The sequence below is a fragment of the Panthera uncia genome (assembly GCF_023721935.1).
Source record: "Panthera uncia isolate 11264 chromosome A1 unlocalized genomic scaffold, Puncia_PCG_1.0 HiC_scaffold_16, whole genome shotgun sequence".
Classification (NCBI taxonomy): domain Eukaryota; kingdom Metazoa; phylum Chordata; class Mammalia; order Carnivora; family Felidae; genus Panthera; species Panthera uncia.
Genome location: NW_026057576.1, coordinates 45199071 through 45215458, shown reverse-complemented (window position 1 = coordinate 45215458; position 16388 = coordinate 45199071). Strand labels below are relative to the sequence as shown.

At 39.0% G+C, this 16388-nt stretch overlaps 1 protein-coding gene across 1 annotated transcript; it reads left to right on the top strand.

The window, feature by feature from the left end:
- The first annotated feature begins 1705 nt into the window (after positions 1 to 1705).
- LOC125934027 (prostaglandin reductase 1-like) lies at positions 1706 to 2095 on the top strand. Its single transcript, XM_049647322.1, has one exon. It carries the CDS (start codon positions 1706 to 1708, stop codon positions 2093 to 2095), a length of 390 nt encoding a protein of 129 aa, XP_049503279.1.
- Positions 2096 to 16388: the final 14293 nt, after the last annotated feature.

Sequence of the window (16388 nt, the reverse complement as noted above, 5' to 3'; positions counted from 1 at the left end):
GATTATATGTCATTTTTTTGTTCTCTGGGTGTTTCATTTATGTACGCTTCCAGTCAGTATAAACATTGCTGAACAAAAAAATTTCAAATACCTTGACATCACGATGGGATATTCCTTTGTACACACGTTGCCTGCACAGGTCATTATGGGACCCTGTGTGCTCTATTTCATACTATTTGGTGTCTTAGTCTCCAATTACTTGCAGTTATCGACTGGGTTATGCCTTCTTGGGCCACCTTGCCTTTATTCATACTGTTCTTCTCTTAGAACACTCTTTTCTTGCTTCACCTGTTTGACACACTCTCAACCTTAGAAGATACCAGCTACCCTTGGAAGTTGCCTTTGGTCTGGATGGGATCTGTTTCCTGGGTGCTCTCAGGTCACTTCTCATGTCACACTGCTCAAACTGTTATATTTTTTTTGTACCAGCAGTCTAGGGCTTCTGTGAAAATAAGAAGTCAGTACATTTTGGGCTACCTTTGAGAAGACCCTTAGCCTCTTTTGTGTGTCAGTTTTGTCATCTATAAAATAGGGATGATACTAGATCAAATGAGATAATAGTTTGCTTGACTCAGTGTCTGACATGTGATCAGAATTGCAAAATGTTAGCTATTGATGGTTCTTGTATGAATTAAATAATCTAAACCTCTCAGGAGGCTCCTCTGTTTTCATTTTGCTTTCCCCTCTTGGTATACGATTTCACAGTTCAGTGCTTGCTGGGAAGGGGATTGACTTCTGCTCGTAGGAAATGCACCTCTCTGAGTTTTGAGTTTTTCACCTTAACATTCCAGGAAAAGTTAGTTTTGAAATAAATTTGGATCATAATTCCACTTGTATGTATCTATCTAAAATATTGCTATTTTGGGGGCGCCTGGGTGGCTCTATTTGTTGAATGTCTGACTCTTGATTTTGGCTCAGGTCATGATCCCAGGGTCATGGGCTCGAGCCCTGAGTCAGGCTCCAAGCTGAGTGTGGAGCCTGCTTAAGATTCTCTCTCTCTCTTTCTCTATGTCTGTGTCTCTCTCTCTCCCCTACTGCCTCTCTCTCTCATTCTCTCTATAAATCAATCAATCAATCAATCAAATTAATAAAATATTTCCATTTTTATCAGCATTTCATAATGCATTTCTCTTCTTAATGTTCAATCCATTTTTGATGTTTTTTAACCCATCAATCAACCAACCAACCCGTCTTTATTATTGGTCTCTCTCTCATAGATACCACAACATTGGGGTGAATACACAAACATAAGAGAGATACTTACAGTCTAACTGGGATGATAATACTAACATATGTACAAAATCAAGAAATAAGCAATACTTTTCTATGGGTTAATTGTGTGGTTTACTATAGCATTTTTGAATAGGAGAGAAGAGAGGTATAAATAAAAACTGAAATAATTATGAATGCTTACATGAAGGAAATGATGTTAGCCAATATTCAAAGATTTGAAGAGGTACAGCAAGGAGTGAAAAGTGCAATATAGACAAGGCACTTAATAAGGTAAAAGCAAGGGTGAGGAAGAGTCTTCAATAACTAGAAGATAAAAATTATCTTTGCTTCATAGATGTGCACGAATGACACTAAGACTGCCTAATATCATAATCTAAAATTATAAGAGAACGTGTTTATCAAAAGGGAACATTACAACCCCGAACACCTTCTCTAGCTAGGTGGTGGAACCCGCGGACTCTTGAACTTCAGGATGGTTTATGCTAAGAGCCGGACCCTGAAGAGGCACTTCGAAGGCAGCCCCCCTCGTGGTAACTTGGAGTTGAAGACAGTTGAACTCCCACCCTTCAACAATGGAGAGGTCCTGCTGCAAGCTTTGCTCCTCGCTGGGGATCCTTACCTGGGAGTGGCAGCCAAACGACTGAAGGAGGGTGATGCGATGATGCGGCAGCAAGTGGTCAGAACTGTGGAAAGTAAAAACTCAGCCTTCCCAACAGGAACTATAGTAGTAGCTTCTTCAGGCTGGACAACTCACTCCATTTCTGATGGGAAAGATCTGGAAAAACTGCCTGCAGAGTGGCCAGACATTTTAACACAAAACAGTAGAGTCTTTGGAAGAAACTTTGAAAAAAGCCTCTCCTGATGGTTATGATTGTTATTTTGATAATGTAAGTAGAGAGTTTTCAAACAGTGTTATCCTCAGATGAAGAAATTTGGAAGAATTGCTATATGTGGGGCCATCTCTGTATATAATAGGCCCATCCCCAGAGAATATTCTCCATCAGCAACTCCGCACGGTAGGGTTCATTGTCACCCACCGGCAAGGAGAAGTCTACCAGAAGGCTTTGAAAGACTTGCTGAAATGGGTCTTATAGGGTAAAATCCAGTACCATGAATACATCACTGAAGGGTTTGAAAACGTGCCAGCTGCATTTATGGGAATGCTGAGAGGCGGTAATTTGGGGAAAAGCATAGTGAAAGCGTGAAAAAAAAAGTTACATGGAATCTAGAACTCATTTGGATGGTTACCACATGTCTCTTTAACAATTTAGTAAAAATATATACTACCTTCATTATCTAAGAAATTGCAATGAGTTTGGTCTACCTAATAAAACACATTTAAGTGGGGAAATAAAAAAAGGGAACATTAACCTCTAAAAAACGATTGTTAAAGTAGAAGTCATTGCTTAAATAAAGCAACGTATGATTTTTAGCCTTGAGTATTTGTAAGTTTTGCTTACATACTACTGGGTTCAAAATGGTTGAATAGAAGCATCCTTCAAACGACTAGAGCCGGGGCTGGGAACAGAGTGTGAGGTGGTGGGGAGGTATTTTATATGAGAATGTTTCATGCTGTTTGCATTTTTCCCTGTTGTGGGGTATCCAGACCTTTTTTTTTTTTAATTTTCAGTTGGGACTTTAATTAGAATTCCTGCTAAAAGGATATTGAAACTGCCTTCCCTGCATCAGAAGGCATTAAGGTGAAGAATGCAGAAAATACGGATGGGGACACCAGGGCTCAGATAGGCTCTAGAAAGCAGAGGTGATGAGTAGAAGGAATTTGGCAAAGCCTCTTTGAGGAATTTGTTCATTTAAGTCCTGAACACTGAGAAAGGAAACAAAGACTAAAGAGTAAATATTCTGACACTGTGATGACATGCCTTTGCAGGTGACATGTAGGGGACAGAAACAGCCTGGACACAAAGGCCATCAGTGGAACTAAAATAACACAAGATGACAAATCCATATCAGACCTAAAGTAGGTTTATTTGACTCTCCATTTTGGGTTGAGAGATTTTACCAGATCTCTAGTGGGGAGAAATTATAATTACAATCAGAACCTCGCTTTGGGGTGCCTGGGTGGCTCAGTCGGTTAAGTGTCAGACTTCAGCCCGGGTCATGATCTCAAGGTCTGTGAGTTCAAGCCCCGTGTGGGGCTCTGTGCTGACAGCTCAGAGCCTGGAGCCTGCTTTGGATTCTGTGTCTCCCTCTCTCTCTGTCCCTTCCCTGCTCACACTCAGTCTCTCTCTCTCTCTCAAAAAAAACCCAAAAACGTTTAAAAGAAAAGAACCTCACTTTACATTACTTATAGTTTTGTGTCTATAATTAACCTTTAATTAACTGTATGATAACGTATATACAATTCTCACTTAAAAATGTTACCATTCTTAGCATTCTTTTTCTGTCTTCGTGAATTGTCCTGAATTGAAAAAAAAAATCATTTGAACTCTGCATAGTATTTATTTTCAAATTTTTTACTTTATTTCATGAATAATGCAAAAGGGATTTTTCTTTTTCTTTTTTTGAGAATGGCAATGATACTCAACGAATATTTTTTGATTGTTATAATTAAGATTCTCTTGCCCACAGTGGGGTAAACTGGGTAAATGGTATCACAGAGAGAAATTTGCTTCAGAAAGGCTTTTTTTTTTCTCACTGGATATGCTACAGATTACAGAAGGAATTTAGATTTTCTGAGTGGCGGTTTTCTATACAGTAGAGTTTGTATGCTTAACAGATTAACTGCTTTTAATGTTATTCTTTCTCCCAGGATTCAGGAAGGAAAATGACATAATAGATTTTTTTTCCCTAGGACCACAGTAAACCTCCTTAGTCAAACCCAGTTGCTCCTTGGGAGGTGAAGAGCGAACTAACCTATGTTTCTACAAGTTACAAAATCATTTACATTTATTACCCATGCACAGTGAGGCCCCAAAGCCTCAGAGCTATGATTCTCCAAATCACTGCATTCTAAGCTTGACTGATTGGTTTAAAAGCTTGTGAGAGATTTATAATGATTCACTGTGTAAGCCAATGATTTTATATTTAAGGCAGGAGACTGCTTACAAATGATAGAAAACTTTAGATTCTCCTTGGACTCAGCAGGTGACCAACTGTTTTCATAAGTTTAGATAAAAACAGCATTTTCTTTGCACTGTTTGAACTCAAAATTTATAAAGTGCACATAATTGAAAGGTATGTGAGCATTATAATATTGGCTCCCCATTTATAGTGCTACCTTTGGATTATTTGGCTATGTTAATATCTGTGTAGATTGACCACAGGAACCTAAAAAGTTCTATTGGTTTTTGAGAATAAACTGTAATTGCTACCCTGATATTAATATCTGTTGTTATTTAAACAACAGATGTTGTTGTGCTTTACCTTGGAACAGTTACTAGGCTTGGTTCACTGTCATGTTTGACAACATTATAACAGTACCTTTTACTGTTTAAAAGTTGATGGGGGGGTGAGGGAGAGGGGAAAATGGGTGATGGGCATCAAGGAGGGCACATGCTGGGATAAGCACTGGGTGTTGTATGTAAGCGATGAATCACAGGAATCTACCCCCAAAACCAAGAGCACACTGTATCCACTGTATGTTAGCCAACTTGACAATAGATTACATTAAAGAAAAGTTCATACAAATAAATTGCCATTATTTAAATATGGTATTGAGATAGATGAAAGAAATAAGGTTAATGGTGTATCCATGTAAAAACATATTAAACTTTGTATGATGTTTTGCCTTGTTTAGTCCACGAAAGGAATTTGAGATTTGTGAGGAAGACCAAATATTTTAATTAGGATGTTTTTAAGAATAATAAAGTTATTATGGGTACTTAAAGGAGAGAAGCCCAGAAATAGCTTATATCAACCAGTTTGTATATTTCCCACCAGCAATACTGAAGGCACCAACTGGACAGAGCACGGCAGTGCACAGAGTTGCGGTTTCTAAAGTCCTTATTAGAAGAAAATTAAGTCACACTTGTCATCTAGTTTGCCTCATTAATCGCCATTCGAATCGCCCTGTTCTCTCTCCATTTCACAACCAAGTCCCTCCAGCTGGTCTCCCAGTCTCTTGCCTCTTCCATTCCTCCCACCATCCACCTGCCTAACTCACAAGTGGCTCTCCATGGCTGCCTTTGTCTCTAGGCTCCCCAGGACAGCACTGGTTTCCCCACACAGCCTGGGGATGCAGTTTTATTTTATTTTATTATTTTTTAAAAATTTATTTATTTTAAGAACAAGCGAGCACAAGTGAGGGAAGGACAGACAGAAGGATAGAGAGAGAGAGAGAGAGAATCCCAAGTAGGTTCCGCACGCACTCAGCTCGGAGCCTGATGCATGGCTTGAACTCACGACATGAGATCATGACCTGAGCCAAAACTAAGTCAGCTACTCCGCGGCCTGAGCCACCCAAGACCCCCTGTCTTTTTTTTTTAATTTATTTATTTTGGGGAGAAAGAGAGTACAAGTAGGGGAGGGGCAGAGAGAAGGGAACAGAGGATCGAAGCAGGTTCCACACCAATAGCAGTGAGCCCAACGTGGGCCTGAACTCTTGAACTACCAGATCATGACCTGAGCCGAGGTCAGAGGCCCCACTGACTGAGCCACCCAGGCGCCTCCAGGACCTCCTGTCTTATTTTAAATTAATGCCCAGTATTACCCCAGTAGAGTTTAGGTAGTATTTAAGAGCACAACCCTTACACTCGGACCAGCTTCTAATCCCCGTTCTTTCACCTGCTGGCTGTATTACTTTGGCCAGGTCTCTTAACCTCTCTGACCCTCAGGTTCCTTGTTTGTAAAGGTGAAAATAATATCTACCTGCAAAGATTTGTGATGAAGACTAAAAAGGTTAATTTATGGAAAGTGCTTAGCACCATACTTTGCAGGTAGTAAGTGCTAAGTAAATCCTTACTATTATTAAGCTTATTTCGATAAATTTAGATTATTAGATTAAAATTAGATGATTATGATTATTAGATTAGATTATGATTATTAGATTAAAATTAGACTGCACTAAATTTCTTACCCTAATTGAGTAACCTCTTCCCATCCAAAGTAATTTTCCTGGTACCCCTTTATTATGGGGTCTACTCTTTCTCCCAAATGTCTATAGTCCCTTTTTCTTGAAGTTCTTATTCTGCACTTATTCCAGCTTATTTATCTCCATATTGTGTGCATGAACACTATGAAAGACTTGCTGAAGTTCAAATATACCATGCCAATGGATTTTACTGACCTACTAATAGGTCTTATTCAAGAAAGAAATGAGGCAAGTCATTCTTGGTTACTTCACATTCTAGGGACACCGAAACATCCGTTTAGTCCCCCCTGAAGTCTTGCCTTGTTGATAGCTGCCTGCTTTCTATGTAACCTCCAGTGACTCTACTGACTGGTTTTGGGCTCGATGTATAGTAGGTGCTCAATAAATGCTAATTGACTTGGTGAATAAATAAAATTGGCCCCAGGTTCAGGATTCTCCAACAGATAGTGAACCTTTAAATGCAGAGACCACAAATTATTAAGTTTGTATCTCCATGTCCTGGCACAGTCCATGCTCCACAAGGGTTGAAATGGAGTGACTCAGCTGGTAGGAAATGTCTCATTTCGTATTCCCAAAGAATATTCTTCATAGTGCGCTCGGTTTAAGAAGAAGCTTGTGCTTTTGGCACCATGCTCAGTGGGTATACCATCTTCTTGAGGGAGGGTCACGTGTAAACTCCATTTCTTCCACAGACCCTTCACCCAGGATCTCTGTCATCTGGTTTCTTCTCTCCCAGCTCTGTTGATCTGTTTTCTCCCCCACTTTTTAAAATGTAAAATGCATATAACATAAAATTTACTATTTTAAACTTTTGAAAGTATATAATTCAAGGCACTTAATGGCATTAAGTACATTCACTCTGTTGTGCAACCACCAACACCATTTCCCTCTAGAACTTTTAATCATCCCAAACAGAGCTCTATACCCATTAAATATTCCCTATTCTCCTCCTATCTCCAGTCCTGCAGCCTCTAGTCTATTTCTGTCTCTATGAATTTTCCCATTCTAGATACCTCGTGTAAGAGAAATAATACATTTGTCCAAAAAGACAAATGTATCTGGCCTCTTTCAGTTAACATAATGTCTTCATTGTTCATCCATGTTGTGTAGCATGTGTCAGAATTTCATTCCTTTCTAAGGCTAAATAATTTCCATTGTATGTGTAGGCTACATTTTGTTTATCAGTTCATCTTTTGATGGACATTTGTGTTGTTGCCACTTGGTGCTATTATGAATAATGTTGCTATGAAATTGGTGCACAAATACTTGTTCAAATCCCTGCTTTCAATTCTTTTGGGTATATACTTGGTAGTGGAATTGCAGGATCATATGGTAATCGTGTGTTTTACATTCCTGCCACAATGCATAAGGGTTCTAATTTCTCCACATTCTCTCCAGTATTCTTTTATTCTTTTCTTTTCTCCTTCCTTCCTTCCTTCCTTCCTTCCTTCCTCCCTCCCTCCCTCCCTCCCTCCCTCCCTCCCTCCCTTTTCCTTACTGTTTTTTTAAATGTTTATTTATTTTTGAGAGAGAGAGAGAGACAGAGAGAGCGCTAGCAGGGCAGGTGCAAGGAGAGAGGGAGACACAGAATCCGAAGTAGGCTCCAGGCTCTGAGCTGTCAGCACAGAGCCCGACAAGAGGCTTGAACTCACAGATTGCAAGATCATGACCTGAACTGAAGCCAGACATTCAACCGATTGAGCCACCCAGGTGCCCCAGTTCCTTCCTTTTTCTCATTCTCCTCCTCTTCCTACCCCCCTCCTCCTCCTCTCCTTCCCCTCCCCCCTCCCCTCCTCCTCCTCCCCCTTCTCCTCCTGTCTATCTCCTCCTCTTCCTTCTTCTTTGATAATAGCCTTTCTAGTAGGTGTGAAGTGGTATCTGTTTGTGGTTTTAATTTTCATTTTCCTAAAGATTACTCATGTTGAGGATCTTTTCATGTGCTTATTGGTCATTTGTATGTCTTCTTGGATGATCTGTTGTGATAGCCACTGGCACTGTCCTAGTCAGATTTGGTGGTTATCTCTTAGCTGCTAGCCTTCTTGATATATGTTGCTATTTACTTGTGCATCAGTGCTTTTTTCTGAACTCAGTGGCATCTCAGTGCTTTGACCAAACAGGTTACCATGCCCTCCTCAACAATTACTTTTTGTCCTCTTTTGCCTGTGTCTTTTCTTTATTACCTTTACTAGATAGATGTGAGTGACCAAAACTCAGGGTCATATTGTTCCACTCCTGGTACTTTCTTCCTCATTGTATATTTGAACACAATCTTTTAGAACTCTCAAGTTCTGGACAAATACCTTCAGCTGTCTCTAGTACATCTGTCCTTGGGCATATGACTGTTACTTCCAGCTCAACATCTATGCTACTTATCTTGTTATCCTGGTCTCACCAACTCTCTCCCAGTTTCCATCACTGTCTTGGTTTTTACCTTTGCTTTATCTTTGGCTTGGTCTTTGTTTCCTCTGTCTTCCTTCTCCGGATTCAACTCGTCATCAGCTCTGGTTTATCCTCTCTTCATAGTTTTCAACTTTATCCCGAGGAGATGCAAACTATAACATTTCCATGATTGGTGGACACACTTTCTATTTACTTGGTAATTCTTTTGTGAAAGGATTGATTAAACTGTTTATACCTGAAGTGAGGAATGCTATTGTGTTGTTCAGCACAATGCCACACACAGGGGGCATTCCATAAATATTTGCTGAATGATTTGACTTCCCTTTGACTCTTGAACGTTAGTCAGCATACAAGTCTGTAGTAATTTATGGTTAAATTTCATCTTAACACATACTAGGCTTCGGAGGAAAAAAGTGTGAGTTTCAGAAAAATACAAAGAAGGTACAATTAACTTTTCCTGGGATGTGCCACATACTAATGTCTTAAAAATGTAAATTACACTCTGTGCTTTTTAAATGTTATATTTAAAAGGTTTTTAAAATTTAAAATGTGTCTAGGAGTGCTTACATTTGGTATCAAATATAAGTGATTAATAATTCCATGTTCTCGGAATTCTTGATTTGTTTCCTGTGTCAGAGATTTGAGACTATTAAGAGGCGATTAGGGAGGGTATCCTTGAAGTCTCCTTCACACCAGAATCTCCCTTTTTTTTGGTTCACTTAACTTAATGTGGGAGTTGCTTGTGATATTTTCTACATTTCACCTTCCGAGGTTATGGGCCCCATTCATATGCCATATCTCCCTCTCAGATGAGTAAGTATGACTTTCATGAATTTTTCTTCACTTGTAGAATTTAATTTACATGAATAATTAGGAAAGAACCAAGTGAAACTTCCCTCTCCCCAGGCAAACAATCTTGTGAAGAAAATCAACGGCAAACTTTTCCTTTAATATTTTTTCCCTTTGCATCTTGAAATTTATTGCTTGCTACAAAGAAGCAAAATAAAAAGAAATATAGGGTACTACAACATACTGCTCTTTTGCATATTGATATCTGAATAATTACCTTAGGGCATATTGAGTTATAATACGACACACTATTCTCTCAGGACATTATCTTAAAATATTTTACTTATTTAGCATACAGCTCAATATTTTAGAATTATGTAAAGAGTATAGTTGTTAACCGACATGGAGTGTGCTGGCAGAAACAAAAAATAAGAAGGACCTAAGAGGCAAAGGAGGTTGTTCTTAGCATGTTACAGTATTTAAATACTGTGGCAATACAGGCGGTCAATTACAACAGCCAACCTAGAACAAGAGAAGAAGGCTGTAATTCTGTACAGATGTTTACCATGTGCCTATCTCTCCTTTAAAGGGTATTTCACATGGAATCCTGTTTGACATTCGTACCTGTAATCTTGGCTAAGTCCTATAAGCCACACCGTCAGCAGTCAGTATTCTGGTATAAAGGCCTTAGGTAGATACCAAAAGAATAGTGCCTGAAACTAAGAACTATAAATGCTCATAATATGAGTCAATGGCCAGTCGAGGAATTGAACACAATAAAACATGGGTGTACAATGCAGGCTGATGCAGGTTGTGTTATTACTATTGTTGTACTGAAACCCAGTGGCCTGTTCCTTAGAACGTGCTCCAAGAAGTCTAGTTGGGATGTGTCTTAGTCTGCCGGGGCTGTGATAACAGAACATACAGCCTGGGTGTCCTATAAACAACAGAAATTTATTTCTCGCAGTTCTAAGGCGTAGAAGTCTAGGATTAAGACACCAGAATGGTCACTTTCTTGTGAAGGCTCACAACCAGTGCTTTCTCACTGTACCCTCACATGGGGGAAGGATCTAGGGACCTCCCTGGAGCCATTTTTTACAAGGCACTAATCCTCTTATTGAACCTCCACTTTCATGGCTTAAGCACCTGCTTAGGTGGCAAAGGCCCCACCTACTAATATTATCACATTGGGAGTTAGGATTTCAACAAATGAATTTGGGGGAACACAAACATTCAGGCCATTGCAGGATGTATGTTTCCTAACAATCTTAGGACAAAACAAAAGCCCAACAATGCCAGAAATATCGTGGCAAAGATGAACATATGGAGGCTTTTAGTTTTGCCATTCCACTGGCGATGTGACTGTAACCAAGTGATTTAAATTCTCTAACTCCCAGTTTCCTCACCTATAAAATTAACTGTGTGAATTACATGAGATCATGCAAGGAAAGTGTTTGTTTTATTTCCTGATGTTATTACTATTGCTGTTGTTGTTATAATGGGACCAGATCTTACATTCATAGAAGAAAATTACTACTGGTAGACGATTAATTGCAACTGTTAAATCGTATCATGCATTCCACACAAAAGGGTAAAATGAAGGAAAACAAAAACAAAAATAACTATTGGGACTACATCAAAATAAAAAGCTTCTGCATAGCAAAGGAAGCAATCAACAAAACTAAAAGTTTTGAATAGGAGAAGATATTTGCCAATGGCATATCTGATAAAGGGTTAGTATCCAAAATATATAAAGAATTGATATAATTCCACACCCCAAAACAAACAATCCAATTAAAAATGCCAGAAGACAAGAAAAGACATTTTTCCAAAGAAGACATACAGATGGCCAACACATGAAAAGATGTTCAACATCACTCATCATCAGGGAAATACAAATCAAAATCCGTTATCACCTCACACCAGTCAGAATGGCTAAAATCAAAAACACAAGAAACAACAAGTGTTGGCAAAGATGTGGGATAAAAGTAACCCTCACGTGCCATTGGTGGGAGTGCAAACTGGTGCAGGTACTGTGAAGAACAGTATGGAAGCTCCTCAAAAAATTAAAAATAGAACTACCCTACAATTCAGTAATCATGCTGCTGTGTACTTACTCAAAGAATACAAAAACACTAATTTGAAAGGATATATGCACCCCTATGTTTATTGCAGCATTATTTACAATAGGCAAATTATGGAAGCAGCTCAAGTGCATCTTATAGACGAATGGATAAAAAAGAGAAAGAGATGGTATCTATCATCTATCTATCTATCTATCTATCTATCTATCTATCTATCTATAAAAGAGAAAATTACTCAGCCATACAAAGAATGAAATCTTGCCATTTGCAACAATATGGATGGAGCTCGAGAGTATAATGCTAAGTGAAACAAGTCAGTCAGAGAAAGACAAATACCTTATGATTTCACTCATATGGAGAATTTAAGAAACAAAACAAATGAGCAAAGGACAAAAAAGAGAGAAACACAAACCAAGAAAAAGGCTCAGCTATAGAGAACAAACTGATGGCTACCAGAGCGGAGGTAGGTGGGGCGATGGGTGAAATATGTGATGGGGACTAAGGAGTGCACTTGTGATAAGCACAGGGTGATGTATGGAAGTGTTGAATTACTATATTATACACCTGAAACTAATATAACACTGTATGTTAACTGTCCTGGAATTAAAATAAAAAACAATAACATTTTGAAAAAGGGTAAAATGAAAGGAAACGTGTATTTTATATCTGAGGTCATGAAGTGTGTTTGCTTTTAAATCTGTTTTTGATATGCTTTCTTAAATGTATAAGAAATTAAGGATGAGTATACGTATTTGTTTATAAAATAATTTTCACTGGGAGGCCATGTTTGACTAAGGACATATTTTATGCACCTTGCTTATGATAAAATGGGTCAATTTCCATGTTTAATGCAATGAAATAGTTCTCATTTTCTGCCCTTTGAAGAGGAGTAGCATTATTATCCTAATTTTACAGATGAAAAAACCAACATGCAGGTTACACGATGTGATTGATATTACATTCCAGACTTAGTGGAAAAACAAAAACAGAGTTGAGCTACTTTTTACCCGTGATCTCACAAGCTTTGCTACTTTTCATGTTGCTGCCATAAAAAAAAAAAAAAAAAGAACACTAGGCAGTTTGTACCAATGGGAACTAAGTGATGGGTTTTTAGCATTTCTTGTGCCCACTGACCAAAACCTGAATTGACTTCTACTACATTATCAAATCATTTTTACAAAATGGGTCTATTAGACTTTTTCACCTATTAATGCTTCAGCCAGTGCCTTCTCAATTGCAGCAGCAAGATGGCAAAAGGAAATGTAAGTTGTCATGTTTAAAAATCAATTGAATTAACATTTCAACCTTCAGCTGCAGCAAATGAAACGAAATCCTGGTATATCAGTGATAGTGATGTCGGTTGCTGCTTTTCTAATCAATTAAATGCATGATTCTTAAGCCCTGCCAAGTTTATATTTTGCTATCTGGATGTCCCCTTCCTCTGACCTTTTATTTCTTTTCTATACTTCATTCTTATGCACCTGCTTCTTTCATGGCTTAACTCCTCTTGTCACAGAGGAAATGAACCCCGAATTAATATACACTTGGGTTACTTAAAAATTTTCGTACTAATAGAAGACCAAGTAATGCCAGATGCAAAGAAATAAATCCCTAATGGGATGAGGCACTATTCAGGCAGTACTTGGATGGGAAGAATGCTTTTCTGCCGGCATGGTCTCTAGCCACGCCTATATTATATCCACTTTCTTTCTCTCTTAGCCTGTTTCTGCTCTTACTCGTTATGGGTAGATGTGTCTTGCTGTGATTCTGCAAAAGCGTTAATTTGGCAAATGCTGACCAAGCAATGAGAAATGAGAACTGGTTGGCTACTACGTTAGAAGGGCCACTGAAGTGCTAAGTTGGACAGAGTAGGGGGTGATGAAAACTGTCTGCGGATAGATGAAGAAGCCTTGATGGATGACAGCAATGGGTTGAAGGCCATGCTCATCTGAGAGTAATATGAAGAGAAGCATGAAAATTGGTGATGTGTTTGGAGGTTGTTCAAAGTCTGATGTGGTGATACAAGGGGAGATAGGAATGACTGATTGGAACCAGGTTGTGGAGGGCTTAGAATGCCGGGCTAAGGATATTGGACTGGAGTCTGTAGACAACAAATCTTTGCAGAATTTCTTGCTCTGTGTTCCCACAGCCACCTGACTTCCTTATAGGAGCTCTGCACTGTCCCAACACTATGGGAAAAGCATAGTAGTTGAAATGAGACTACTTGTGTTCAAAACCTCTTAAAGACTGTAGGATCTTGGGCAAATAACTGAACCACGAAACTGGTGACCTAGTTCCTCTGCTTAAAAAACAGGGTTGCATGTTGGAGTTCAAGCTGGTATGGTCCTGTTAAGTAGAGTGTGACAGGCACACTAGGTCTGGGCTTGGAATGAATCCTTTTTGCTTGAGTGAGACACAGGCAGAGCATAGGTGCTAAAGGAAACTCTTTTGCTGGGAAGACCAGGTAATATAGAAGATACAGAAATAGGTATAAACCAGGATGTCATCTTGCCTGAAAAGTCTCAAAGTCAGTTATTTGTAGCCACCTCTGGTCTTCTAAAACTTGTTCTATATGCCTTTGTTGTAGTGGTCATTGTCTTATGCTGATATTAAATATAGGAATATCGTACTTTTAAAGTGTTCTTGTGGTTGGAGATAACAAAAACCACATTGGGGAATGTTAGGAGAAAAGGTATGATTTTAAGTCTTCTGAGGTGGGAAGAGAAGGGAATCGAGGACCTCAAGAGTTGGAAATAAACCTAACTCAGGTAGACACTTGGAAAAGTCATAAAAAGCCATCGGAAATCCAGTCATCTTTTTTTCTTGTCAGAATTCATTCCTCTTAGCCTACAGAGCAGTATCTCTCTGCTTCCCTGTCCCCAGTGAGACACGTGGCAACTCAGAATTTACATGGGTGCAATTCTAACCACCTAGAGACTAATTGGCTGAAACTGAATGTGTTTCAGATTCTTTGCAGAAGCACATCTGGTGGTTTGATCTTATTTCCAGTGTCTGTCCCTGTCCAATACCCTGTGTCCAGGGGGAATGGAGCCACATAATCTGTGTCTATCTGTACAGGCCCACTTTGTGAATGAGAACAGTCCTCAGGGCAGGGAAAGCCAGAGCCTGGGCTGGACAGACACTTGGAAGGGTTTTCACTACATTGATTTTGTGTTCTTTTAAGTCCAGAGACCATGTTTCATTGATATTTTTGTCACTAGCACTTTGCATACTATTTTACACATACCTAATAAGCATTGATACATTTTTGTTGAGTAAATAAGTCATTCCTGGCTAAGATCAAATAAGTATTATTTGTTGAGTTCTATATTTTAAAGATTCTTTCATAATCAACTCAACTCATTCTGTCTTTTTAATAGTCGTGTAAATGACTTGATTTAGAATCCATTTTTGAGAGGAGGAAACTGAGTCCCTAGATCATGAACTCTTCTTTTTTAATGTTTTTATTTATTTTTGAGAGAGAGAGAGACAGAGATTGAGAGAGAGAGAGAGAGAGAGAGAGAGAGAGAGAGAGAGAGAACCAGCAGGGGAGGGGCAGCGAGAGAGGGAGACACAGAATCTGAAGGAGGCTCCAGGCTCTGAGCTGTTAACACACAGCCTAACACGGGGCTTGAACCCACAAACTGTGAGATCATGACCTGAGCTGAAGTTGGATGGTTAACCAACTGAGCCAACCAGGCTCCTCGCTAGACCATGAACTCTTAAGGGGCAATGAGGAATGGACCAGAGCTGAACAATACTAAAGTCTGGAGATCCAGTTAGAAGTACACTAAAATCATTCAACTGATAGGCTAAAATGGGGATGACTAAGATTAGGTAAATGCACACAGGCTTTAATTTGTTTGGAACCCTCAGTGTATGTGTGTAGCAACAAGAACGATGACATTAATATGTCCTGGGTGCTCCATATGTACCAGACTCTGCACTAACCACTTACACACCATAACCCCTTTCATCTTTATGACACACTCCGAGGCTGGTACTTCTGGTATTCTTTTTAATTTTTTTTATTAAAAAATTTTTTTTTAAATGTTTATTTCTGAGAGAGAGAGAGAGAGAGAGAGAGAGAGAGAGAGAGAGAAAGAGAAAGAGAAAGATACAGAATCCGAAGCAGGCTCCAGGCTCTGAGCTGTCAGCACAGAGCCCCACGCGGGGCTTAAATCCACGAACCGTGAGATCATGACCTGAGCTGAAATTGGACACTTAACCAACTGAGCCACCCAGGCACTCCATCTTCTGGTATTCTCATTGTACAGGCCAGGAAGCTGAGACATAGACAGATTAAGTGATTTAATCGGTGTCACATAGCTAATAACTGGCATGGCTGGAATTTAAACCTAAGGTGAATTGACACCATAACTCAAAGTTTAAACTGCTATTTTATGTTGATGAGAGTATATATCCCCCAATCCAAATCAGTGTTTATGGCTGATGTCATATTGTTCTACAACTCGACCTAAGGAATCTAGGTCCTTCTATATCAGGGTCAGACCAACAATGCTTTCTACTGTGTAGGTAATGCTCATAAACATGATAGTGTCTGAGATTTCAAAAATGCTGAATCCTATAAAAACAAGAGCAAATAGTGTACTCAAACAATAAACAATATCCTGAGATTCATTTAAAGGTAGACTGATGACTTTCTTTTATTCATCTGAACTCAACATACATGGATTTAGCTTCTATTCAAGACAAATTGGTCATATTTGGACTATCCATTAATAAAAGTGGAACATTTCCCGTGGAGGCAGTTAGCTAAATGAATGCAACTATCCTTGAGTAAAGCTTTGGTTTTGATTAGTTATCTTTCT

Excerpts from the sequence above, each read along its gene's own strand:
- LOC125934027 (XM_049647322.1), top strand. The coding sequence starts at position 1,706 with ATGGTTTATGCTAAGAGCCGGACCCTGAAGAGGCACTTCGAAGGCAGC.